Source organism: Thermobia domestica, chromosome 4 (assembly GCF_964235325.1).
Source record: "Thermobia domestica chromosome 4, izTheDome1.hap1.1, whole genome shotgun sequence".
Lineage (NCBI taxonomy): Eukaryota > Metazoa > Arthropoda > Insecta > Zygentoma > Lepismatidae > Thermobia > Thermobia domestica.
The window spans coordinates 36,925,390-36,938,307 of record NC_137457.1 but is presented as its reverse complement, the minus strand read 5'-3'; the positions used below and the strand labels follow the sequence as shown (position 1 = coordinate 36,938,307).

Here is a 12,918-nt window from a genome sequence, read left to right as displayed (position 1 = left end):
TCATGATAAACCTATGGTATACTGGAATCTGGTTGTCCCCTCGAAAGTTTTGCCTCCTATATCCGTCACTGGTTGATGATGGTAAGAAACTAGAGCGATCTGTCTGTTGCAAGCGGGAAACTACTAGCAAAAGACCATTTATAAATTGTGATTTTAACTTTTCCTTTACTCTAATAATCACGGAATGTTTCGAAATAAGGCTGATGGGAGAAAGTCTTTCTTCTTGCAGCGTTTGATAGTTTACCACCAAATCGACCAAGCAGCCGTCCTTCAGTTAGGTACTTTAGATATCTTCACCGGCAGATCCAAGGTATATTCATTTGTAGGTAGCACAGTCCAAGAATCTACATTATCACTGGCAAATTGCCGAGTAACGTAAATTTATGTAGCTAACCAATCTATCATTGACAATCCAGAAGGTGGGACTGTGTTATCTGTTAATGAATATACCTTGCACCTATTGGCGAAGTTATTTGATCGAATTTCGAATGCGCCCAACCGGAGTTTGATGCATGCAAAGTAAACAGAAACTTTGATTGTGTATAACGCACCTTGGTGGATCGTAATTTCTTACAATATGAGAAGAAGTTGCCAGTGTGACCGCTGTTTTCGTCTCCCCTTGTAAGTAATCGTTGTAGTGTAGTGTATGCCTAATTGGTTTTCCAAACAATTAGCTTTACGGATTAAATTATTGTTCTTGTTTATTATGTCTGAACCTAAGAAGCATCGAACTGTTAGAACAGACGAAAGTATAGCTCCATACTGTCTGAACATAGTGATGAAGAAAGTGAAGAAAATTTCAGCGAAGATAAAACTGATTCTGAAGACGAAGATTTTGTTTTGCCACAGAAAACGACTATGACGATCCTCCAGCTGGTATTGAAGAAGCTAGTGAGAGTGAAGATGAAGTGGGTTAATCAAACGTGTGTGACCATGAATCAGGAAGTGAAAATAGTGTTGTGAACAATGGTGGTGATCTTCTGCCAGTTTCGAAAAACGGAATGTACTGGAATCCCTAGCCCCAACCGCCAACTCAAACTAGAAGACATAATGTAATTACATTTACGATTTGTGTAAAAAAAAAAGAATGTACACATTGCTACGCCATGGAAAGCGTTCAATTTATTTTTCAGCAATGCTATTCTTGGCGAAATAGTGCAATGCACAAATCTCGAGGCAAGGGGAGTGACTACTGTCGATTCAAGCGCGAAGTGAAAATACACACTAGATAAGATAGAATTAATTGCAATCGTAGGACTTTTGCATTCAGGCGGGGGTTTATCGTAATTGGGAAACTTCGTGTAATAGAATTGTACAAAGGTGCAAATGCTAATTTGTATCGCGCGACTATGTCACAGATACGATTTCATCAAATTCTAATGTTTCTTCGATTTGATGATAAACAAACATGAGCAAATGGACTGAAAGAAGACAAACTTCCCCCAACCGATTTGTTTCGGAATGTTTTCTTGCAAAGTAGAAATTATTACATACCAAGAGGTTGTGTAACAATGGATGCACAACTGGTTCCATTTCGTGGTCGCTGCGGTTTCGTTCAATATATGCCTAAGAAGCCAGCTAAATATGGCATAAAATATTTCGGTTATGTGATGCACTGAACTATTTTGCACTCAATGGTTATGTACACGTAGGAAAGCAACCGAGAGGTACTGTGGAGAAGAACCTGGTTCAGTACGTTGTGAAGAACTTTCAAAACATGTGTGCAAAAGTAAAAGGAGCATTACTATGGGCAATTATTTTACAAGCGTTGAACTGGCACAGTACCTGGTAACTCAGAATCTCACTCTCGTGGAACGATGAAGAAGAACAAACGTGAAATACCAGACATTATGCAACCTACTAAATCTCGTAGTCCATTAACATCTGTCTTCGGATTCAACGGAGACCTAACAATCGTAAGTTATGCACCAAAGAGTAGCAAACGTGGTGGGTCCTATACGATAGCTTCTATACGATATCGTACCCTCTGCTTGTAAGTGCAACCCTTAACTGGAACAGTTCATTCAATGTTTAATTGGACTGAACACAATTTATCAAATTATAAAAATTACGAAATTCCAAGAATATGTTTGTAAATTCTGGCAATTTGTAATTACAGTTTCTTGCAGTAAAAGACTTGAACTGATAGTACGTGACTTGAACAAGGCATATTATTGCTTCAAACAGTTAAGTGAAATAACTGATTTGACGAAAAAGACAGTCGTTCCATGAATCGAGTCGTTTCATTACTCACTTATATATGTGCGATTCATCCTACAATTGCATTACAAATATACATGACTTCTGCAAATTATGTTCATTTTAACAATATTTGCACCTGCCTTCATACGGTGATTTTGTAAATTCAAAGATTTTCTGATATCTTCTTTCTCCTATAGAATGCCTTGTGAAATGGGGATTAAGTGAATGAAATAGACCTTTCAGATTTTGCTTATTTTTTCCTTTGTTCTCTATATATTAGATCTAGGCATAAATCACCAAACAAATAAACGGTATATGGAGTTTTCTAATATATTCATTTACAATGTTAGTCGCACATATTGTAGTGCTTACCACAACGTATAAGATACAAAATCGAGAAAATCAAAATCTGCAGCATGTAAGAGATGGTATTGAACTAAATTTGGTCTCCAAATTTGTAGAAAGTATGCGTTGTTCTATACTGGAAACAACCATCTTCTTTAGCCTCACCGGCATAACCATGGGACATAAACTCAAAGATTTCATTTCACTTCATATACTGGAAACAAGCAAAAAGATGGAACAACTTTATGCTACGTAACCTGCCTCTCAGATTAAGCTAGTCGTGCTAACATTCTTTGCAAAGTGGTAGGCGATTGCAAAAGGAACTTCCAAATCATTCACAGAATACTTAATGCTGATTTGGTTTTGCTACATGAATATCAAGGTGTTATCATCAACATAAATTATGTGCTATGAAGAACGCCCTAGTACAGTGCATTATTTCGAGATGACATTGATATGCATAATCATACATTAGCTTTTAACTGGACTGGAAAATGAAAATGTTCCACCAAACTAGAAATCCTACCTAATAGTTCCGATCGTTTCTTTGATGATATTTTACTTGAGTTCTCCCCGTTGCCCCTTTGTATGGAACTATTTTTATCTGTAATTTTGCGCATTCACAAAAGGTTTTCTTTTAGGAATATCGTCCTCCAATTAAGAAAATGTGGAAGAAAATGAAGAAATTGGATTACTTAACGCATTTTCAGGAACAAGCGCATTAAAATAATATAATAAACAGAAATTAATTTTAGAAAATAGTTTTGTTAAGGCGTTCATTGGATTTTAACCAAATTGGCGTGTTTACAACATATATTTATGATAAAATTTAAACTTCTGTGTGAATGATGTTTGCTTGGCTTCTAAAATGTAAATACAATTTAAATTGCATTTATAATATTTCCTTATATTGAATATAATTTTCTGTGTTGTTCGTATTTTAATTTTAAATGTTATTTACATTTGAAAATGATAGCCCAGAAAAAGGAATATTGTCCTTAATATATAAAGCCTGATTCACTATTGAGTTTTATTATATGTCTTACTTTATTTGATTTTTTCCGGAATTTTTACTAAAGCAGATACTGTTTTTCCACTACTCTCAGTTCCAACTATATTTTCCACTATTGATTCATGTTATAAAAAAATATTGTTATATATAATTTTGGAATTTTGAAAACGTCAAAGTAGTAAATAATCTTGTGTTACAAAATTTTACACTTACTCAACACAATGGGCAGCGGTTAAAATGAAATATTCATTGATGATACTTCCTCCACAATTATGACTATAATCGTTCGCATATTCCAACGACACCTGTAACAAACAATATCTTTAGTATTACGAAACGAACAATACTTACGTAAAGTAAAATTATTAATAACAGAAATATCTAAAAAAAGTCAACATGTATTTCCAACGTTGTACTTTGCAAAAACTTGTAATTTCCCAAAATATTCCATTGAAATGTTAAGTAATATTAACGAAATAAGTTTCATTTATGTGCTTTTGAGTGTATTACGTATTAGCATCTCTTAAAGATCAACATTGTTAATTTGGGGAAGTTTACATGCGTCATGGACATATATGTGCAAAGTAAGAGAAATAAATGGATTTGTCCCACTATTTTTCTCTCTAATCTTGTTTAATTCTACAGGGCTATGATTATAAATTTACTAAAATAAAACTTTAAACCCGGATGTTTTCATGATTACTCGTAGTAAATAGTAATGGGTAAGATCTTTTCCAGTCAAAAGAACACATTGCATAAAATCCTTAAAAATCAAAATACCTTTCCCATTAATGTACACTTTATAGCCAAACATAAACATAATTCCAGTTCGAAAAAAGGGAACGTACAGTATAATATTTGGTTTCTTTCAAATATTGCATTTAGTTAATAATAATGTAAAATAAACAACATTTGTAGAGGTTGCACGGATCCAGATATCCACATCAAAATGTGTATCTGCGGATATATATTTCTTCTCTGTGCAGATAGAGGATATAATTGCGGATAGGTTTCCTAAATTTTTTCCCTACCTAAAATAGAGCTATGCAATTTATGATTATGGAGGAAAGAGCACTACGCAACGTGCGTTTTGAATTAAAAGTTTCAACACCGGTTGAAAAATAAACTAAATCAAAATTAGTCCGTTTGAAGATTGTGACTCAGTGACAGCAAAACCAAGAAATGACATGAGAGTTGCATTTTATTGCTTTTTTTGATATTTTTGCAGCCGGTTTGTAGCTGAATGACATCTCTGACCTAACCAGAAGGAAACTGCAGGCCCGTTTTCCACTCCTCAAGTTGCGCTATTTACTGTTTAAAGAAATTCCTCCAAAGCCCCTCTGATAAAGCTGAAAATATTCATACCATTGACGTTGAAGGTGAAGAAATGTGTTCAAATATTTTTTTTTAGCCTGAGAGGTCAGAAACCAAAACTCAAATTTAAGACACCACATCCTCTTCCATAAACTGAAAACTGGTAGCAGAATTATCTTTACATTTTGTTACAAACTGGAAAAGATCGTGGGTTGCCGAAATAGCAAAAAAATCACGTTATTCTTCAGCAGCTAAAATCTAGAAAAGTCGCTTATCTTTCTCTCCCCCTCTTTTTAAAAAAATATTCTTTACTGTTTCCTTTGAAATACAGAAGATATACCGATTGCACATTTGCGACTCTGCAGATTTCTCTCTTCGAAGTGGTACCACGGACCTCAATGAACATCTCGATGGATTGGAGTTTTATAACAGAATTGTCCAGCAATGGGTTGGGGCTGGAAAGAAATTCAGTAAATTCTAACGTTGCTCTATTGCCTCTTCCCGAAATTGAGGACATAGATCTTCAATTTGTATTCGAAGTTATTTTCACTTTTAGTTTCAGTTATAGCGTGTTGTGATCGTGCAAGAATGGAGATTGTATTTTGTTATTAGATTTGCAAATTTTTTTTTTAATTTAGTGGAATTGCTGGTCGGGATGATGGCTACCTCAGCCACTACAATTAGGTCCAGATTAAAGCAGGAAGTATACACTATTGTGCAAGACAATAAACTGAAATGAATAATATGGATACGTTTTGGTCATGTGTACGATGATAATACTTAAATTAAAGATATTGTTGCATGTTTCCAATTCAAGAGAGTGTTCTCAACAGCAACGTACCATAACACTTTGAGCGCAATCCCAAATTTTGAAATTGTGCCATTCAGGCCATGTATGTTGAAATAAAAATAAATAAAACGTTTATCGTATAGAAGTTCTCAGTTTAAAAACGTACCTATAATCTTCCCTCCGGGCCATGCGTGTAGCAGTCATGCTCCACGCCAGGCCAATTAACCTAAACGGAAAATAAGCCTACAACTATGACCATCGGCCTAATACATGTATCCAAATGAAACCCTTAATTATAATTTTCAAACGCTAGTCACAAATGAAAGACGCGGATTGACCGGAAAGTTCTATGCCGGTCTCAGGTGACCGCGATGGCAGACAAAGACTCCATAATTTGCAGTATGTTAAAATTAAAGTGAGTTTTCTCTTGGGCAAATAATTGAGTGAACAACATAGTGCTCTGAAGGATTTTTCTCGCTAAAACGTCTACCGCAAATATGTAGCGTTATTGTCATTTTAAGTGAAGTGGTTTGCGATGCTGTGGTTAATATTTTTCTTATTAACAATCATTTCTAATTCGCCTATGCGTTTTGAAGAAATGATACATTTTTGTGAACAATGACGAAATTTAAAAACTCAGTGACGTCCTCTAAATTACTTGACAGAGGGGATAGCACCTACGTGGCATGATTTTAGTCCGATATCTGCATTTAAAGAAACACGAGAATCAGTCCGACATCTGCACAAAGAAATACAATGTAACTTAAAACAGAGAATCCGTGTAATTATTCAGTTCAAAATCTCTTGTCGTCACGAATTCTGTCGAGGAATATGATGCTTAAAATATATAAAACGATATTCAGAACTATTGTTCTGTATGGTTGCGAAACATGGTCGGTTACACTGAGGGAAGAACATAGTAGTAATTGCCCCACTTGATCTAACTCTTAATAATCCAATTTTGGGTCCCCATGGACCATAGTGAATGAATCAGGGATGCTTTGGCCCGGATTGCGTCACCTATTGAAATTTTGCTTATGCTTATTCAGGGGCCGCAGGTTGGTGTAAATGAATCAGAGGTACCTTGGTCCGGCTATGACGTCATTGAAATGGGAGTATTCGATCAGAGGTCATGATGATTCTTTAAAATTACTAAAAAAATATGGTCTTGATGATTCATTACGTTATGAAATAGTACAGGTTTACGAATGCTTTCGTTCCCTTTTATGGCATAAAATTTGGAGATTGTTATATCTTTGATGAGATGGACTAACACGGATGCAAATGAAATCTTTTAGTTTTACGTCCCATGGTTATGCCGTTTAGGCTAAAGCAGACGGTGACGATAAGAAAGGAATGAAAGTGTGGGAGAAAATTGGAGCATAATGTTGCCCACCACAAAACTATTTTCGAGGTGTTTAAATCAGGGACCACATACAGCAGAGGTGAACGTTCTACCACTGAGCCACCGCACCTCTACTGGTATGAATGAATTAGAGGTGGTTGGTTCGAGCTAATATGTTCGTTTGACGTCACTGAACTGGGATTTTTAGCTTGGAACTTATGATGGTTTGTTTCCTTCCCTTTTATGGGTATAAAATTACCAAAACTAGGTTTGATCTCTTTCTTGATGACCTATTACATTATGAATTAGTAGACCTCAGTAATAGTATAAATTAGTATTAGTATTAATATGAAACTCGAAAACTTTGGAGTTCCTCCGTGGTTAACCGTTTAGCGTATGCGTCTTTAACGTGGGAGACCAGGGTTCGATTTCCGGAAGAAGCTCATGCGGTTCGGATTGTTATCCTTTTGATGAGATGGACTAACACTGGTGCAAATGAAAAATCTTTAGTTTTACGTCCAACGATTATGCCGACTATGCTAAAGGAGACGGTGACGATGAGAAAGGAATGAAAGTGTGGGAGGAAACTGGAGCATGGCAGGGATTACTCAGGACACATAAGCTCATATTAATTTACATGAGGAGTTGGGGAAGGGGGGGGGCGTATAGGATCTTGTACTCTTTGATGAGTATAAAAAATATTAAAATTTGGACGTTTTTAACTTATCCTATTATCTTTCACGAGACATTTTTGTTGTATAATAGAGTACAATGGTTTTTACTTTTTTGGAGTTATCGTTCCTTTTGGAGCCTTATTACGTTATATGGAGGCATATTTAAAATTATTCCATTAAATTTGATAAGTACTTTGTGATCCATTTTGTTCCGCTTCAGGCATGAACATGGATACCTTGCAATCGTCCCGAGTTCAATTCTTGGTGCTAGTTTAGGAAATGTTGAATTTAATGTCCCCGCCGATGATGAGAAATGATGAAATGAGAAAACATCATAAACTTACTTGCTTGCGGATTGAAGCAGAGATCTCACACATCAGAAAAAAAACGCTGAGCCACCATGCCAACTTCAGTGCGAGCAGTTTTGCGTATGAAAAAGAACATGATCAGATTATGTTACATTACACATTTCTCCTCGTTGTTAAGCATAGAAGTTTGTTATTGTGAAATTGCAGCATGTGCTTATACTAAATCAGCATTTTTCTTATATGACGGAATTTTTAAAGATCAACTTTACATTTATGTCAAAGACAGTTTCGTAACATATCGATGAGTGTTACATTTTTCAAACAAGTTTAAGGAAAATGAATCACATTTTTAGATGTGTTAATTTGAATGTCGTAATAAACTAACGAGTCAACGGTATGATGTCATGATCAGAATCGTGATACTAGATGTCGTAACGAATGATGTGTAAGAAGAAAAACCTGAATAATGTCACAACCAATCAGATTGTTTTCTTACATCACGTTTCGGCTCATGATACATGATGAAAGCTGTGTTTTCATTGGTTGTCCGTGATGTCATTTATTATTTTCATCGTTTCTGATTGGCTGATAGTGTTGTCACTTTATAGTTGAACACTTTTCAGACCTAAATAAAATTCTTAATTTCATTTTTCAAGTCCTACTTCCACGAAGATCGCGAATGAACGTAGGTGTACCTCTTGTGTCCGCGTGACTTTACTCCGTTCCTTGAATTTGAGGTAAGTATCAACCGCGTTTTCTTAATATCAATGGAGTGCTTTTGCATGAGGATAACATTGTTATCACTGTTTTTATTTTAGCGTGAAATATTATCAAATGGAAGAATAACCCTCACTTACTTGACCGGGGATCGAATTAGGAATCCCACACATTAGAAGTAAGCAGAAGAAATTTATTGATTTTGGTTTAGCGTCCCTTCAGTAGTGAGGCTAGAAATACAGCTTAATGTTGAATTTGAGCGCATACTGGGTGTTGAACCCGGGCCGCATCCACACATTAGAAGTAGGCACGAGAAAATGATATCATTTTTTGATTTTGGTTTAGCGTCCCTTCAGTAATGGGGCTAGGAATAGAGCTAAATGTTGAATCTGATCGCATACTGGGTGTTGAACCCGGGCCAGATGTGCGTAACGCTAACCACTTAGCTCAGTTTTTGAAAGTTACCATTAACGTAAACAAAGAAACTACGCACGATTTTGTTCCCCGAAAGTGAGACGTGGACCTTCAGTTTAATGTGGGATCTGATCTCCCGCCGAGAAACGAATTCGAGTCTTTCTTGCCTTAGCTCGAGAAAAGCAAGCGCATGATATTTTGTTTTCGTTTCATGTTCGTCATACGTTTTAAAAATTCAGTGTCAGAGGAAAAATGCTTACTACAATGATTCTCTCAGCTGAGTAGGAAAACAATTTCATTCATTCTTTTTATCACTACAGAAAGTTAGGTCAGTTACATGTTGGTCCCGGGTTTGATTTCCAGTATTACGACAATAAAAATTTTTAACAGTAGAACTGTTTGAGATATGATGATTCTTTTAGGATTGATCCCGTAGTCATTTTCATACAGTTAAACGTGTAAGCGATTTTCTGAATTTAATTTTAATTCGTGCTTTTTTTTTTCTCTTCTCGTTTTAGATATTTGTTTTCTTTGCCTATTCCTTTTTGCTTACCTTACCTTTTTCCTATTTGAATATGGCTACTTCTGGCTTTACTGTCTTGCGAGAAATCAATAGACATTATCGGCGTTTTAATCTTGAAGGACGAATGCTGGAAATTCAAATTAATGCTCCGACCAGTGACACCGATATTGTTGAGTGGGTTCAGGCCTCCTTTCAATAGATGTTGGATTATTTATTGGAAAATGTCGACGAATTATCGATGGTTGGATTATCGATTTTATATCATGATGAGAAGAACAAACCGTTTTATTTATCTTTTCGGCGTGCAAGTAATTTGACACTGGAGACTTTATGGGCTTCCTTTGATCGCATCCTTCAAAGTAACGATCATTTTTCTCATCAACAAACCTTTCTTTGTACATTTTCATCATGTGGATGTGCCCCGTGGATTTGGATTGGTGCGTCGAGGTCTTTTATTAAACGACAAGTTACTAAAACGCAAGAAAGGCATTTTACGAGTGAAAAACACCGACAAGAAATGTTTGGCTTATGCGATTGTGATTGCTATTTGCTTAAAGAAATATAAGGATACGAACAAAAAACTGTACAGGAATATGAGAACTAGAGCAAGTGTGTTGTTCTCCCTGGTGTACATGAACTTTTGTCCAGATCATCAGTGAATTTAGAGCATGGGGGATCCGTGGAAGAATTGCGACAATTGCAACGTTACTTGACCAATTATAAACCTACCGTATACACCAGCTTTTCCGGAGAAGATATTCTGTATGAAGGGCCGGTGGCGAACACAAGATTCCAATCAATTTAATGTGCATCAATTCTCATTATGACATCATCACATCATTAACGTCGGTTTTTTCTACTAAATACTATTGTGCTGCATGCCACAAAAAATATGAACATCGCACTGCACACGTCAAGAACTGTTCGGCCATGTGTGAGAAATGTGTGCAGAAACCGCCATGCAGTAAGACCAATATGGAGAAGCAGTGCCTAGAATGCAATCGTGAATTTTATGGTGAAACATGCTATACAAATCATCTGACTGTACCATATCATAAGGGCCAACCAATATGCAAGATGGTGAAACAGTGCTCCAAATGTCTACGCATTTATTCGTTTGTCCATACAGGGGAAAGAAAACATGATTGTACAGATTATTTTTGTAATATGTGCCATAAACACGTTACGTCTACCCACCAATGCTACATGAAGCCTGATACGACTCAATTTAACCTGGAGTTCCATCAGTGTTACATGCCAAGAAGGCTATGATTGTCTTCTATGATACCGAAGCCACACAGGATACTTTCTTCGATGAAGACACGTTCATTCATAAACCCAATTTACTGGTGGCCCAACAAGTATGTTACAACTGTGTTCAAGATGAAGATATACATCATCCGTGTGAAGTTTGTGGACAGCGGGAACATATTTTTCAAGATGATCCGATCAATGCCTTTCTTGCGTATTTACGGCAACCACGACCCAACATCAAACTTACTGGTATTGTATGTTTGGCACTTAACTCTAAGGGATATGATGGTCATTTTATTCTTAAATCCTTAGTGGAAGAACATGAATTGAAACCTACTTTGATCTTGAACGGAGCAAAAATTTTAAGCATGAAAGTGAATCACTTATCGTTTATTGACTCCTTAAATTTCATGCCAATGGCTTTAAGTAAATTATCCAAGGCATTTCATTTACTAGCGACCAAAGGATATTTTCCACACTTTTTTAATACTGCTGCAAATCAAACGTATGTGGGAAAGTTACCGGACATCCATTATTATGGTGCAGATGAAATGAAAGTGGATGAACGAGAAAAATTCATGACATGGTATAACGAACACCAGAACGATACGTTTAGTTTCCAAAAAGAATTGGTGAACTATTGTGTCCAGGACGTCAACGTACTTCGAATGGCTTGTATATCCTTCATGACCACTTTTGAACAAGAAACTCACGTCAATCCTTTCCTGGAGGCTATCACTTTGGCGAGTACGTGCAATTTAGTATTTCGACGAAATTTCTTAAAACCAAATACTATTAGCATTCTTCCTGCACGAGGATACCGTCACAGAAACAATCAGTCACGGATTGCTTTGCAGTGGCTTGCCTACATGAAGGAAAAAGAGGGTCATTCAATTCTGCATACTGCGAGAGGAAAATAAGTTTATGTTGCTGGATTTCATCTGGACGGTTACTACAAAGATCCCGACACTAAAGAGGAACACGTGTATGAATTTGAAGAGTGCAGAGGCCATGCCTGTCCTCTATGAGTCCCTACAGGCCGTGGTCAGCCCATTTATGACAACTCCGAAGAAACAATGAACTATCGCTACGAGAGAACACAGCGTAAAATCAAATTATTACGATCCATGGGATATAAAGTACATGAAATGTGGGAATGTGAATTTCGTCAAGTGTTAAAATCCAATCCAGCATTGGCCTCTTCTTTAAGCACACATCCTTATACAAATAAGACACCATTAAATCCAAGAGACAGCTTCTATGGTGGCCGTGTTAATGCCATTAAATTGTATCACGTCGCAAATGAAAATGAAGGCGAAGAAATAAAATTTTTGGATATCGTTTCCCTGTATCCTTATGTGAATAAATGTGGACGGTATCCAATAGGGCATCCACGAATATATTTACAGGGAGATCCAGAAATGCCCACCATTCAAGATGTCAACGGAATAGTCAAGTTGAAGATTTTGCCTAGCAGAAATGTGTTTCATCCAATGCTGCCATTTCGCTCAAATAAGAAGTTCTTGTTTCCACTTTGTGCTGCCTGTGCCACAGCATTAAATCAAGATTCTGAATGTGCACATACCGACAGTGAACGAAGTCTAACAGGAACATGGGTGTCCTATGGAATTCAGAAAGCCATTGAACTTGGGTATCAAGTCATTGAAATTTACGAAATTTGGGATTACGACATCACAGTATATGATGCAGAAACCAAGACTGGCGGATTATTCAGCGAATACATTAACACATTTTTGAAAACGAAGCTGGAAGCTTCTGGATGGCCTGCCAATTGCGTCACCGAAGAAGAAAAGCAGCAGTATATTCAAATGGTACAACAACGGGAAGGCATAACTTTGGATGCCACAAATATAATTACAAATGAATGTCTTCTCTGTTTGAATGCCTTCTGGGGACGACTCGCTATAAGAGACAATTTCAGACAAACGACCATCATTAACGACCCCAAAGAACTGTATCAGAAATTAACTGCTCCAGACATAAAAGTCAACCAAATTTT

The 12,918-nt window shown here is 36.5% G+C and overlaps 1 protein-coding gene across 1 annotated transcript in view; it reads right to left on the bottom strand.

The window, feature by feature from the left end:
* Positions 1–12,918, bottom strand: part of LOC145683293 (trypsin-1-like) — a 171,493-nt gene that overhangs the window by 97,162 nt on the left and 61,413 nt on the right. The window contains exon 3 of the mRNA XM_081754652.1: positions 3,773–3,864. Within this exon, the coding sequence (XP_081610778.1) occupies positions 3,773–3,864 (92 nt within the window). The remainder of the gene's footprint in view (positions 1–3,772; positions 3,865–12,918) is intronic.